We start from the raw sequence: 15,647 nt of genomic DNA on the forward strand, positions 1-15,647 counted from the left end.
GTACAGAGAGAGAGAAAGAGAGAGAGAGAGTTCTTCGGTATCTTCTCTAAGGACACTAAGCCCATCATGGGATCCCATCCTCATGACCTCACCTAACACTAATTACCTCCCAAAGACCTCATATCCAAATACTATCACAGTGGGAGTTAGTGATTCAACATATGAATTTGGGTAGAGGGGACACATACATTCAGTCCATGATATTACCGTCTTCAGGAGCCTGGTGCTGAAGAAACCACACTCTGTAGGAATTGGGTGCTGGAGAAACTGCATTCTGCAAGAATTGTGTGCTGGAGAATGTGTTCTATGGGAGCCTGTGAAACAAGGTAGACATGAACCAGGAAGAGAAAACATCTCCATCCTCCAGTGTCTCTCCAGCACCTCTGACAATGAATGACCTCACTCCTAACAGCTAAGGTGAAATATTTACAAAGTCCTCCTCCATTATCACAGAGCAGAAAAGGAAGGGTAGATTTGGAGCTAAGAGACAATAAACTGGTAAGGGGCATACTTGGTAAAGCATATTCATTAAGAAAACAAAACAAAAAAGCAAGATACAGTTTAGTTTTTCTGGGCCACAGTTTGATCATTTGTAAAATGGAGAAGTTGGACAAGTTTATTATTTTTAAATCTGTATGGCTCTAAAATCTTATCTTATATATTGAGATAAGACACATAAGCTAATGCTGATTAGGTCCTTTTATAGATGCTATATGTTTATACCTTGAATAATTGCATTTCATAAGATCAAGGTGATTCTGAAAAAAAAACACATAAACAAGCAAGAAAACCTAGAGTAATTCCCTTTAAAGGGAGAAATGAGATAAGGACGCCTGCTGTCACCTCTTCTACTCCACATTCTATTTTTATTCTTTGCCAGTGGAAGAAAAACAGAAAAAGAGATTAGAGGCATAAGCATTGGAAAGGAAGAAATTAGTGTCATTATTTGCAGGTAATGTATTTTGTATTTCTAACAATTTAACTGTAGATTCTTTTGTATGTCTATGTACATCACATTTACATAGAAATATAAAAGTTACATTTTTTAATTGTTAGAAATACAGTAGTTCCCCCTTATCCATGGGGAATATATCCCCAAACCCCCAGTGGGTGCCTGACACCACAGGTATTACGGAACCCTATATTTACTATGTTTTTTCCTATACATTCAGATCTTTGATAGCATTTAATTTGTAAATTAGGCACAGTAAAAGATTAACAACAACTAATAGTAAAATAGAACAATTATACCAATATGCTGTAATAAAAGTTATTTGAATGTGATCTCTTTCTTTGTTTCTCAAAACACCTTATTGCACTGTTCTCACCTGTTGTTGGACCGAGGTGGACCACAGGTAACTGAAACAGCAGAAGGCGAAACTGTGGATAAGGCGGAACTACTGTAACAGGAGAGTTTAATAAAGTGACTGGTATCTACAAAAGTCAGTTGTATTTCTATATACCAGGAGCAAACAACTAACAGATGCAATTACAGTATACATCACGTACAACATTATCAGAAAATACCATGTACCCAGGAATAAGTCTCGCAAATAATTTTCAAAATAACCACAGCGAAAAATCGTAAAACTTTATTAGGAGATACTAAAGAATTTCTAAATAAATGGAGAGAGAAACAGTGGGTTCTGGAATCAGCCTGTATTGACTCATAAGAGTCCATTGTTAAATTTTCAGGAATTTTGTAAGCCACTTTTAAACCTAGCTATTTGTTGGGAAAATAGAATAGTTTGGTCAGGGCCCTCACCTCGGGTCCAGTTAGGTGTGGTTTAGCACATCCTTGTAAGCAAATTGTGTGTGTGTGTGTGTGTGTGCAGTTAGGTGTGGTTTAGCACATCCTTGTAAGCAAATTGTGTGTGTGTGTGTGTGTGTTTGTGCAGTTAGTGTGCATGTGTACCAGTGTATCTTTTTAGTTCTGTTGCTATTAGAGACAGAGAGAGGAGTTTGTGGAGCAGGTGGGCGGGCGTCTGCCTCCGGTGTCTGCCTGGTGCAGCCATGCTTTTCAACCTATGGCTTCCAAGGACCTTTTGGCCAGTTACCTAGCTCATAGACCTGCATGTAAGGGGCCTGGGGACCCAGCCTGGCATGTGAAGGGTTTGTGACCCAGTCTGTGAATGGGCTTGAGGGGCCTGTGAGCTCCAGATGCAGCCCTAGCTCGACAATCAGCCCAGCTGGTGCAAGATTATGGGCAGGTGAAAGAACCCGACAACTGGCGTAGTCGTGAAGCTAGACAATTGGTGTCACAAACAGGATTAAGAGCGCTACAATTGGCAATGTCAACAGGATTCCAGACATTAGCTGTGGCTCCGCACCATTATTAAAAATTATAGAAAATTACAGCTAAATAAATCATATTAAAATAAAGGTAATAAATATTCAAAGCTCATTAGTTCTTAATTGTTGTACTATATTTTATTATGTGTGCCAGGGGTCTGCAAAATTTTTCTGTAAAGGGCCAGATGGTAATTATTTTGGGCTTTATGGGCCACATGCTGTGTTTTCTCCTCTTCTTTCTCTTCTTCCTCCTCCTTCTTCCTAAAAAAAAAAAAAACCAACACTTTGAAAATGTAAAAACATTCCTAGGCCATTCAAAGGCAGGCCTCAAGCTCAATGATTTCCTGAACCTCGACCTATGTTCTTGAGATTGGTGACATCTATCACACCTGTTGTTATTTTGTTTGTTTGTTTGTTTTAATTTTATTTTGTCGATATACAATGAGGTTGATTATTGTGGCCCATTACCGAAACCCGCCTCCCTCCTCCCTCTCCCCCCTCCCACCCAACAATGTCCTTTCTGTTTGCTTGTCATATCAACTTCAAGGAGTTGTAGTTGTAAGTCTTCTCCCCCAACCCCCGGTTTTTGTGTGTATCACACCTGTTTGATGGAAGTCCTATGTAATAGTGTTCTACCCTGCATCTCTTCCCAACTCTGGGTTAAGTAACACCACATGGGTAGCTTAATACTGGGCACTACACACCCCCTAAATTGGCAAACCTAAAAACCAGGGCTTGATTAATTATGTTTTGATTGTCTAGACTTAAGAAAGTGTTGTAGTAAATGTTGATAATGCAGCTTACACCTAAATTGTGTAATCATTACATTATGAATAGCACAAAAAATAAAGAAATATTCTTCTAGTATTTGTAGACTATGACCTCATTCAGCAAAGAAATTACTCAGGTCGTTAACAAGCCAGTGAAGTTCCAACAATCATCTTCATTGTTTCACTTTTGTCCCACTTGTTAATGTAAACGAAAATGTGAAGCAAGATTCACCTTGGAACTAATTCATCAATTGAAAAACATAGATTGGCTACAGATACAAGAATTCAGCAAAAATTGGTGAAAGCATTCTGTAAAAATCAAGTGGTTACATGGACTATACGATGAAGAATATCGCATATTTTGTTTCTTTTTCTAAATTGCTGCATGTCCTTTATATCATTGAAATTTATAGTAAACTTGTGTACTCATGTGTATAAATGCATTTTTTTACCCCGTAGAACTGATTTTACAAATTTACCAGCACCCTCCTAAAATTATGTCATTTCGTGGTAGAAAGATTTAGTATTCTAAAGATGTCTGCTCTCCCCAAATTGACCTGTAGATTCAATGCAATTCTGATCAAAATCTACCAAATTTTTCATGGAGCTTTTATTTTATTTATTTATTTATTTGTCTTTTTCGTCACGGGTGAGGGGATCGCAACCCTTGGTGTGGTGTCGCCCACACCACACTCAGCCAGTGAGCGCACCGGCCATTCCTATATAGGATCTGAACCTGTGGCAGGAGCGTCACTGCGCTCCCAGCGCTGCACTCTCCCTAGTGCGCCACAGTCTCGGCCCTCAGGGAGCTTTTATAAATAGTTCTAACATGTGTATGAGAGAGCAAAGAGCCAAGAATAACCAGGACATTTCTAAAGAACAGCAGGAATTTAGAAGCAGGGGCTTGGGTGAGGGGAGCTGATCACCACCAGATATCAGACTTATTCTTAAGCTTTAGAAAAGAGAACCTAGAGGGCCAGCCCGTGGCTCACTCGGGAGAGTGTGGTGCTGACAACACCAAGGCCACAGGTTTGGATCCCATATAGGGTTGGCCGGTTAGCTCATTGGGTGAGCATGGTGCTGACAACACCAAGTCAAGGGTTAAGATCCCCTTACTGGTCATCTTTTATAAAAAAATAAAATAAAATAGAAAAGAGAACCTAGAAACGGACTCACACATCTATGGAACTTTGGTATGTGACAGAAGCGACAAGTCAGATCAGTGGGGAAAAGAAAACATTCAATAAACGGACCTGATCACTCACCAGGAAAAAATGAAATTGGATGTCTGTCTCAATACTATATACAAACATCCAGTCCGGATGGATGAAAGACTTAAATATCAAAACAAAACCCTAGGAAATATATTTTAATCTTTTTGGTAGACAAATATCTTTTGGACCTCAGAGTAGCAAAACATTTCTTAAGCTACAAAAAGAAAATCTGATTATAAAAGTTGATAAATTTGACTACTTTAAAAGTAACACCTTTGCCCATCAAAAGACTCAGACAAAGGATGAAATTCAAGAGTATATAAAGAATGCCTATAACATGATAAAAAGATTACAAACAACCCATAGAAAAATGGGCATGGACAGAAAATAATGAAATACTCAACAACAACAACAACAAAAAGATAATCCACAATGACAAGGGTATGTCAAAGGGACACAGGGGCCAACTGAAAGAGCTCCCAATGGCCACAGCCAATTTGACAATGTGGGACAATTTTAGCAACAAAATAAAGTAGTGTTTTATTATAACCCAAAGTATAAAATAAATATCCATGAATTCACACTGATATAAGTAACTAATTGAATCAATAAAAGGAGGAGAAGAAACAAATCTTCTGTGTAGGAGAATTCCAGATAATCTATGTGGATACTTGCCTTCAAGGAGCATAACTTCTTACTGCTTAAATGTGGGCTGCACATGGTGACTTCCTCCAAAGAGCACAGCATGGAAAGAGGGGAGAGTACCTTGATAGTGCAGAAACCTGACAAACACTTCCTCGGCCAGTGAGCAAGGTCAGCGTCAGCAGTGATAAGTCATGTTGACAGTATTATGCCCTTGATAGACAGCATGTGATGGTATGGTATCTATGGTCTTCCTCCCAAAAACCCATAACCCCAGTCAAAGAATGAGAAAAACATCAGACAAATTTCAATATCTGTCAAGGACTCCTCAAAACTGTCAAAGTCACCAGAACAAGGAAAGTCTGATGAAACTGTCACAGCCAGGAGGAGCCTAAGGAGACTTGATGGTTGGGTGTAATGTGGTACCTTGGATGAGATCCTGGAACAGAAAAGCAGCATTAGAAAAACTAAGTGTGTGAGTCTGTTTTTGTTGCTTCTAACAAAATACCTGGAACTGGGTGGTTCATAAAGAAAAATGACATTTATTGCTTACAGTTTCTGAGGCTGTGAAGTCCAAAGTCCATCTGGTGGTGGTGACAGTGACCCAGGGGTCTCACATTGCGAGATGGTGGAAGCAGAGACAGAGGAGAGAGAGACAGACAGATGCTCTTCTTCTTTTAAAGCCCCCAGAACCACACCCTTCACCACCATTTTTAATCCACTCACTACTGCAGGGTCCTACAATCCAATCACCTCTTCAAAGCTCCACCTCTCAATGACCATAATAGGATTTCCCACCCTCTTAACAGTCACAGTGGGGACCAAGTTTCTAATACACACAACCTGGGAGACAATTCAAGCCTCATGGAGTTTTGGGGGGACATAATTCAATCCACTATACTAAGGAAATCTATATAGAGCATGGACTTTGGTTAATTTTTTTTAAAAGAGCACAGCATTTATCAGGCATTTCTCAGAAAAGGAAACACATATGGTAATTAACATATGAAGAGATGTTCTACATCATTGGTGATTGAGAAAATGCAAATTAAAGTCATAGTGAGATACCATTTTGCAGCCATTTGTTTGGCAGAAAATGAGAAGTCTAATGCACTAAGAGAGGATGAGGATCCAGAGGTTCTAATTACAGCCCTGGGGGCCATTGTGAGGACTCTGACTCTTACATGGGGTGAGATGGAGACCAATGGAGGGTATTGAGCAGATCCTTCTGGCTGCTGGACTAAGAATAGACTGCAGAGGGCAAGGGCAGACCTAGGGAGACCGGGTTGGAAGCTAGGGCAGCAATTGAGGAGAAGCAGATGGTGACTTGGACTTGGCAGCAGTGGGGGTGGTAGGAAGTGATGGGAGTTGGCCTGATGCCACCCTGCCTTCTTTCACCCCGTGTTGAATTTATTTGTTGTGTACTTGACTCTCCCCACCCTCATACCGTGGACTGAGGACTCCAGGAGGACGAGTACTGTCTTTTTCATTATTATCAATCCGTTCTTGTCACAGGCCCAGCACAGGGAAGCAGCCAGGAATGAATGAACAAAGAGCCCCAGTCACATTGCTCCCTTGCCTCTTACCCTCTCTGGCTCACTATTATCTGGGAAGTGATCAAACAAGACTCTCTTTCCCACCTCCAGCCCTTTTCTTATTCTGTCCCCTTCTCCAGGACAGGTGAGGGCACATGCTGGGGTGGGTGTGCTGTAAGTGGAGTCAGGGGTGCCGAGGTCCTGCACACATGTCCTCTTTGGGCTCTTTCCCTCTAGGGGAGCTTGCCTTGAGAATCTTGCTTTAGCTTTTTCATCTGTACCAGAGACCCAGACCCATGTGACCTATAAGACTCTGAGGAGCCACTTCTGAATGGTACAAACAGAATCCCTGCCAGGAAAGTAAGCTTTCCCAGGCCTGCAAGTGGCAGACCCCAAGGGCAGGAAACACCTACCTGACCAGAGAAAACCTCACCCATGGGTGTGTTTCACAGGCCCAGGCAAGAAGGGACATAGCCCTGGATGGGAGATTATATCCCCTAGTCCAGTTTTGCTCTCAGAGTCATAGGCCCTGGGGGTTTGGTGAGGACAATCTTGGGACAATCTTGGTCACAATAGGTGGTCTTATGATGCCAGGAAGGAAGCCCCCTTCCCCTACCAACATTTTCCCCACTAAAGGGATGTCTGTCCAGATGCCTCACTTGTAAGCAAAAAAATTAAGCTAAGGGTCACCTGCTAGAAGAATAAATGGTGAGGGCTGTGGAGCTTTTCTTGGAAAGAGGGTAGCAACCAAGCAAATGCCATAGTGTTGGGATGCAGGTTCCACGGGCCTGGTGTTGGGACCCAGAGAATCTGGTCAGGGCATGTGCCTGTGAAGGATGTCCTTTGAGACTCCTTCCACCCCATGTCTCTGCTCCAAAGGGGAGTCTCCAATTGGCTGAGGCTCCCTGGAGAACAAGTTTCTGGCCCTCCAGTTTTTATAGCTGCACCAGACTCCTGGAACTTCCCTCCCATCAAGGCTGCACACAACAGGGGGCAGAGGGAATTCCCCAAAATGAAGTTGGGGGGATGAATGCCAGACAGTCTAGCTTGATGAATGCCCATCATAAGCCTCATCCACTCCCAGAGTCACTTCTCTAGGTGGGACACTGCCCTCTGTCTCTGAAGGACACTTACACCAGCAAACTCTCCCAGGCTGGGTGACCTGAGATTACTGACCTACTGATTTAGGTTCTGGCTTAGACTTGCTCAGGTTTGGGAGGCTACTCCCCCCTCCCCCAGGGATGGAAATGATATATCAGGCAGGCCAGGTACTGGGGCCCAGATCCCATCCTCAGCTTTACTAGGCAACCTCTGGAATCCCCAGTGGGCTAGTCCACTGAGTCCTTCATATCGCCCAGCCTCAGTGGCAGCACCAGCTTCCCCAGCCTTGCCTCACCTTCCTCCCATGAGGACTCAAGATCACCAAGTCTGGCAGAGGCTCAGAGGAAGGATCTCTGACCCCTGAGAAGGCAAAAAATCCAGTCAGCCCTTACAGCGTTCCCCAACTTCCCTGTCCTTGCTGTGTAGAAGAGTTGGGGGCAGAAGCCCTGGAATCTGCACAGGAGGGAGAAAAGCCCCCGTGGAGGAGGGAAAGGATCTGGAAGGAGTGGGGTGGGGTGGTGGGGTGTGTGGGGAACTGTGGCCAGTCTTGCTGATGACACAGCTTCGCCCAGGGCAGGAGGTGGATGTGGACCTTCAGGCAGCCAGGGTGGCCCCGGGGACCACTCTGAAAGGGTGGCTCAGTGGGTATTGTGATGCAATGGGTGCAGCCAGGTGGGCATGTCATGGGGACACACATATTTGTGGTTCAAGTTCTTCCCCGACCTGCATTCCCCAGGGGGCTCAGCCACACCTGCAGACAGGCATTCTGATTGGCCTCAAATGCCTATACTCTGTTCCCCCACCCTCACCCCCACCTTGCGGCCAATACAGGGCTTCTACCATCATCCCTGACACCTTCGCTCCCTCCCTCCAACCCTGTAAGCTGAATTCATCCTTAGATTCATTGGATTCTTCCAGGGAATAGGGAAGAAACACACGTGGCCTTTGTTGATGGGACACAGACTATTTGCAGGGTGTGCTGGGTGTTTTCCAGACCCACTCTCGACCCTCCTCCCCGCAGCTGGGGAGTGGATGGGAGCTGCAGGGACAGCATTCGGTTGGGTTCAGCCAGTGAGAGCACTGGGAGATGAGCAAGGAGGACAGGAGGTCACAGAATGTATTCCCTGGGCTCCCTCCTTGCCAGGTTGTGTGGCAACCTGAAGGTCACGGCTCCTGTTGGGACGCCCTCTCCTACAGCTACTCTCTCTGGGTTGGTAACACTTAGATTTGGTAATTGCTCCCCACTGGGAGTCTTCACTTATCTTATTCATTTCTCTAAATCCTTCCCACTCCTTTGTAAACAATCCCCTTATTAAACTCTCCCCAATTACTCAGATTTCTTTCCAGGACTCTTATTGGTATAGAAAGAAACCCCACAGGGTGAGTCTTAGGGGTATGCAGGACCCTCCCTCCCCCTAGGGAATCTAAAGGTGGCCATATACTCCTCCTCCACACTGCCAACTAGCTGGACTTTCTGAGACTTTGAGTCTTAGGCAAGGGGTAAAGAACTGGGCAAGCAGCTTAGAATTCATTCACAGTGGTGGTGGCCAGTGGCCGTGGTGGGGGTATTTGGGGATAGCAGAAGCAGTGGTGACAGCTATGCCAACTGTTGCAGCCCAGCCAGACTGTTCCTGGGACATGGCCTGCTGCCTGGCCACCCACAGCTCCTGCCCATTTTCAGACCCTAGTTCTCCATCCTTCCAGTTGATTGCACAGGTCCCCAATATCCTTCTAATGAATTTGTTTTGCCTAATATATCTAGAATCTGTTTCTGTTGCTTGCATCCAACAAACCCTACCTGATACAGGGTTTGCTTTCAGAATTCGAAGGGCAGTGAGGTGTCATTGGGACCCCTTTCAGCAGATGTTCAGCCTCTCTGAGTCCCTAGGAGACTGAGAAACACAGTGTTCTCACAGAAAAGCAGACATGTAGCTTGGTCTAATCATCTTCACAGCTACCACTTAGGGTGGGTTCTTTACTGTTCTTATGACATAGCTACAGTTATAGCATGAAATCCTGTGGCCCTTTTATCCCCCCACCTGCATGTTGAATTTATACTTCTCAGAAAAGAGGATTAATTGGTTCAGTTTGCCTTCAGCCTGTACCGATCATCCGCATTGGGCAGGGTGTCATGCCCCGCCCCTCCGGAAGAACCTCCTGCTTGTTCAGCCCACCTACCAATACTCTATCACTGTGGCCAAGATGTGGCCATGTGAATGAGTGAATGAATAAATGTGAGTGAATGAATGAATGAGTGAGTGAATGGGGTTTTCTCCTGGTCTCCTGGACAGAAGGGTAAATCACACCCTTCCCCTAAGGCTTCCACACCTCTGTCTTAGCTTGTCTCCACCTATCCCAAAGTCAGCATGAAGTGGGTCCTTCTCTTGAAGGTTGAGATGTTCAGACTCTGTGCAGTTCTTTGTACAATCTTGGCAGCTGCATCTTGAAGTGGTAAATAATTGTTCCTTGAATTCAATAGGGAATAGAATAAGATCTCCAGCAAAGGGATTAGAACTTATTTATATATTATCTTTCCTCTCTGTGCCCAGCACAATGATTTACATACAAGAGGGGGTCCAATAAGTGCTCATTGAATTAAGTAAAGAGCATTTATGGATCACCTACTGATTGTCAGATACCACACCTGGCCCAGAGGGACGTAACACTTAATGAGCACTGGGTATGTGCCAGGGACTGCCAGACACAACAAACCTATCAGGTAGGTGCTATTATTGTCCCCATTTGACAGGTGAGAAATATGAGGCACAGAGAGGCCACATAACTTGCCTAAGTAGTAGAGCTGGGATTCCAGCCAGGTAGTCGGACTCCAGAGCTGCTGCTCTGACTGCTTTACCAGGCTGTTTCACAATGATGTACTTGGCTCTGAGACTTCTGAAATTAAACAAGGCATTCCAGTATCAGCCATATCAAAAATTTTTTAAATTACTATAAATTAATCTCTCCAACAGACATCCACGATGATCATGCCCTCTCCCCAGGGGAGATGGGGCTCAGGGATGGGGGTGAGGAGTCAGGATACCACTTCATACATGACTTGGAAAATAAAAAGCTGCAATGATCATGTTTGTCAGGCCTGGTGAAAACATCGTGTACCCATCTCCTGAGAGGTTTGGCAGCTGCAATTCCCCAAAACAGAGTTGTGAAAGAGTGACAGCGAGGAACATTTGTGACTTTGGTACCAGGGCTTCCAGACCAAGTCTGAAATAAACAGGGCAGCACCCACATCACAGCCTTGCCCAGGCCCCATGAGGTCCATGCCAGACTCTCACCAGGAAAAGGCCCCTCGGACACCAGCCCACCCACACTGGGATAGTGTCACCATAGCGTGAGTCCAAAGGAGGCTCAGACCTGCCCTCTGAACCTAGTTTGGTCTTTACAAGAACACCAACCACGTCCTGCATGGCGAGGCCTGCCCACCTCTCCCTCCACAGCCAGACTGAAGCTGGGCACCTCCAGGTTTCCTTGGCCACCAGGACAGGCAGCCACATGTTGGGGAGTGGCTCCAGGAAATATTTCCTGCTTTTAAGACCAGAGGGGAAATGGCAGAGGCTCATTTTATTTCAAATGATTCCGTGTGACTGCTTCAGTGGGTTGCAACCTTAGGTACTTGTTAAAACTGCAGATTTACCAGGCCCATTATAGGTAGGCCTAAGAAATCGGAATGCAGGCTGGGAGGGGGAAGTGGGACGTTGGCTTGAGCACGTTTTCAACCTCTCCCTCCCAGTGATGCAGCTGTGCAACCATTTTGGGGTTTGGGAGTCACTCAGATGAATGAGGCACATGGTCTCTGCCCTCCTGTCTCCAGAGGGAACATGAGCTACTCCTCTCACACTATCACAGATTGGCCTTCTGTTTCCTGAACACACCTCTGGCAGGGATGCAGCTCTCAGGTGTCAGTGGAAAGGGCTCTTCATTTAGGCTCAGCACAGCTGCGTTTTCAGTCACAGCCCTTGTTTCTTTTTCCTTAAATAAAAGTTTTAGCAGCTAACATGGTTTCTTTTTCACAAGACCTCCTATTCTGTAATTATCTCTTTCTCCCCAGCAGTCTGTAAGCTCCATGTTCCCTCATCACTGAGAAGCCCACGCCTAACTGTATGCAGTAATTGCACCACAGGTAGCTGTCACATACAGAATGTGACCTAGATATACAAAAAGGGCAGCGACCACCACTTAACTGTCTCTAGAAGGTGGCAGAAGATCCCCCCCTGCCATAGCTCACAAAGGAGAGCCAACTCCAGGCAAGACTGCAAGACAACTTGCACCTGGACCCCCACTTTTGTTGTAGTTTGAAGATCTCAATTGGCTTTATTACGATGCTAGAATCAGGCGACACTTCATAAAATAGAAAAGGTGTTCCAATGAGCTGAGCAAATGGGGTTGATTTTATAAACAGAAAAAGGCTGAAGAAACAAAGAACAAAATGCAGATCGGTCATTTTAAAGTTACTTTCCTTGTAAGTTGGGGACAAGACAGAACAATAGAAAGATAACTGACTAGTTAACATCAGGCTACTTCAGATTCTTGTATAAGGATTAAAGCAGAGGGAAGTTTATTAGCATTAACTATTGAAGATTTAAACTAGCCTGCTTAGGAAATTGGCTATCTCTTTCTCCTTATTTCTCTGCAGGTCAGACCACAATCTAAGTGATGTGGAACTTAGCAGGGGTAACGATTTTGATTTTTTAGTCTGGTCTTATACGGCCTAGTGCAGGACCTTAGTCCAAACAATGACCTCCCATAAATCTTATTTAACAATACCAGTGTATATGATGCCAGGGGTGTTAAGTACTTAGGAGCAAACAAGGCAAGGTGTATGGAAGGTGGACCCCCACTTCTGATGACCCCTCCCTGTGACCTCCTTCAATCCAAGTTCCCCTACAACCCAACTAGAAGTAAGTGCCATATTCCCAAAACCAAATGAGGTGCCTAGAGCCAGAATAGTCTGCACAAATTTATTGTCATTCAAATCTCAGAAAAAGGAATGTAGTGAGTCAGGGTTGTCTGAAAATCCAAGTTTGTCCATGTTTATGTATTTACATTTGGGAGCAGGGATGTCCCCACATCAGGCACAGCAGCTGCACTTGTCCGATGCCCCTTTGCAGATGCAGCCCTGGGCACACTTGGTACAGCCCACGGGGCAGCAGGAGCAGCAGCCTAGAAAAGAAACGGAGAAGTCAGAGGTCAGAGCAGACTTACCAGGCACCTCCCTGCCCCAACAGCACACCTGGCACAGCACAAACTCTGCCCTCAGCCCTGGAGATCCATTAGTTCAGGTGGGCATGCTGTGTCAAGAGACAACAGGTGGGTCTTACTATAAAATGGCTGCCCTGCCCCACCTGAGTTCTGGATAGGGCAGAAAGCCTACAAAGGCAGCGACAGGGATTCTGGGAGCGAAGAAAGAAAGTTCTGGCAGCATATTCCTCCCACCCAGCCCCCCGACCATGCACTTAAATGAGGAAACTCCTCAAAAATCAGACAGGCGCAAACCCCTGACAATGCAGCTCCGGGAGGGCCAGGGAAGTTCTGGGCTGCCTCTACAGTAAAAGGTTGTACTAGCAGGTCAGAAATCACTGCGGTTCCAAAGATCATGGTCATTAAGTGCTTCAGGACCCAGGAGGGTTAAAAAGGCTGTATCAGGAAGCAGGAGACCTATATTCAAGCTCTGGCTCAGTCCCTGACACCAGTTGACCTTGTTGAGCCTCAGTTTCCCAGTTCTGTAATGAGAGGTTGAAACTATGGCTCTTTCAGCTCTGATCTTGAATCAGGTGCTGAGGGAAGGGGATGTGGGGAGGCTGGTCACTGTCCTGTTCCTGCCTGCTGAGCTCTGGGTTTCCCCTGGTGAGTCAGCCCAGCCCCCAAATTCCCAGGGAAGGCCCCCCACTCACTCCTTTTGCAGGAGGTGCATTTGCACTCTTTGCACGTGCAAGAACCAGCGCAGGTGCAGGAGCCACCTGGAAGAAAGAAAGTGAGAATTGAGATGTAGGAGGCACAGCAGTTGGTCAGTAACTCTCCCTCCTCCATGCAAGGTCAACTCAGAGCTCCTTCCCTGCTCAGAGCAGAGGAAGAGAAGCTCATCTTCTTTCCCCTCATGTTGGGGAAGGGCAAGTGCCCTCCTGTTTTTAACCAAGAAAGGTCCAGCTCCAGACACAGCCCAGGAAGACTGGGACTGGGGGCCAGGACATCATTAGGCCCTGAACCCGGAAGAGGCAATGTCCCCTGCCACCCATCCATCCTGGCTGCTCAAAGGCTGAAGAGAACCACCTGAGCCCAACCAGCAACCCTCTGACCAACTGGTTGACCTGAAGCAGGACAACCTTGACCCTCAGTACCCTCAACTCTGAAAGAGAGGCATAGGGAGGGTGGAAATGCTCTCAGGAGCTTGGCCAAGAAGAAAGCACTAGGACAAACTAAATGAGTCCACTTCAGATATGAAAATGCGCCCTCCTCCAGCCCTAGGGACACAGGTTATGGGGCTAAGAAATAGGGATCTTAAAGATCAAAAAGGCCGGCGTCCCTTACCAGTGCCGCAGGAGCAGTTTGGATCCATTTCGAGCCGAGGTGAGGCTGGAGATCCAATCAGGAGGTGAAGATGGAGATGAAGATGCACGTGCGCGATGGAATTCCTAGTGAAGCCTAGAAACCCATGGGCTCCCTTTATAGTCAGAGGAGGGGGCCGGGTGCAGACAACGTATAGTCAGAGGAGGGGGCCGGGTGCAGACAACTTATAATCAGAGGAGGGGGCCGGGTGCAGACAACGTATAGTCAGAGGAAGGGGTCGGGTGCAGACAACGTATAGTCAGAGGAGGGGGCCGGGTGCAGACAACTTATAATCAGAGGAGGGGGCCGGGTGCAGACAACGTATAGTCAGAGGAAGGGGTCGGGTGCAGACAACGTATAGTCAGAGGAGGGGGCCGGGTGCAGACAACTTATAATCAGAGGAGGGGGCCGGGTGCAGACAACGTATAGTCAGAGGAAGGGGTCGGGTGCAGACAACGTATAGTCAGAGGAGGGGGCCGGGTGCAGACAACTTATAATCAGAGGAGGGGGCCGGGTGCAGACAACGTATAGTCAGAGGAAGGGGTCGGGTGCAGACAACGTATAGTCAGAGGAGGGGGCCGGGTGCAGACAACTTATAATCAGAGGAGGGGGCCGGGTGCAGAGGCGCCGCCCCGGCCCTCGTACCCGCCCCGCCGAGTCAGCGCCGCCCGCGATCCTCGCCCTGACTGTGAGCACCTGGCGGGCCGGGCGCAAGATGTCCCGAGTGCGGCTCAGTGCGCACCGCGGGGTCGCCTCTTTGGCACTGGCTCGCGAGGGAGGGGCTGTGCGCTCGCCTGTACGCAGCTTCCCTGTGCCCTGCTGACTCTTCCCAATGTCCCCGAGGTTGCCGGCCACCCCGTCCCCTGGCGTTCTGGGAACTCAGCCCCTAGGTCCTAGCCGACTTCCACCCCTCGCCCCGCACCGTTGTCCTCAGCGTCGCCTTCCCGGAGCCCGTGTGCAACCAAAGGCTCGTGCTCACATTCCCGGATTGCCGGGAGCGTGGGGAGCGCAGCTAGCGAGTTGTGTGCAGAGAACTGACCTTGATGTGACCTTCGCCTCTTCCACACTGCCTGTCCCTATTCCCACCTAAGGCCTTCACAGCCATGTTCCTCCTGTACACAGCAGCAGGGCAGACATAGGGCTGTGCCTCCGTCCCTTCTATCCTCCAAGGTGGAACGGATGTATGAACATATTCGTCCAGGAATTCTTTTGCTTAAACTTCCCTGAAGCTTCCTATACCTAGCAGGGCCACCCCACATAAAGATGGAGGTTCCCAAAGCTTGAGATGCCCCCAAGGGAGGGATCATTTTAGGTGATGTGCAGACACTGCACTAAATAAAAAAACAAGTGATTATTTCCCTTTCAATATTCCTTTTAGATCGCATTTAATCTGTGAAGGTCCTGTTTAAACACTTTCAATTTTTGAATCCTCCCAATAATCTTAAAGCAAAATACTATTTATGAAGTCGTTTTATTAATGACAAAGTACATACAGGAGTATGTAGCCAAGGGTCACAGGGCTAGGAAAAGGTGCT

General features: G+C 46.7%; 1 protein-coding gene across 1 annotated transcript; it reads right to left on the reverse strand.

The window, feature by feature from the left end:
- Positions 1 to 12,582: 12,582 nt before the first annotated feature.
- On the reverse strand, positions 12,583 to 14,876 carry LOC103590499 (metallothionein-1E-like). The gene is made up of 4 exons (XM_008572740.1): positions 14,809 to 14,876; positions 14,095 to 14,227; positions 13,461 to 13,526; positions 12,583 to 12,729 (listed from the first exon to the last, which is right to left on the reverse strand). The coding sequence occupies exons 2-4, from the start codon at positions 14,120 to 14,122 to the stop codon at positions 12,638 to 12,640; spliced, it is 186 nt and encodes a 61-aa protein (XP_008570962.1). The 5' UTR covers positions 14,123 to 14,227; positions 14,809 to 14,876; the 3' UTR covers positions 12,583 to 12,637.
- Positions 14,877 to 15,647: the final 771 nt, after the last annotated feature.

The sequence above is a fragment of the Galeopterus variegatus genome, unplaced genomic scaffold (assembly GCF_000696425.1).
Source record: "Galeopterus variegatus unplaced genomic scaffold, G_variegatus-3.0.2 Scaffold828, whole genome shotgun sequence".
Taxonomy (NCBI): domain Eukaryota; kingdom Metazoa; phylum Chordata; class Mammalia; order Dermoptera; family Cynocephalidae; genus Galeopterus; species Galeopterus variegatus.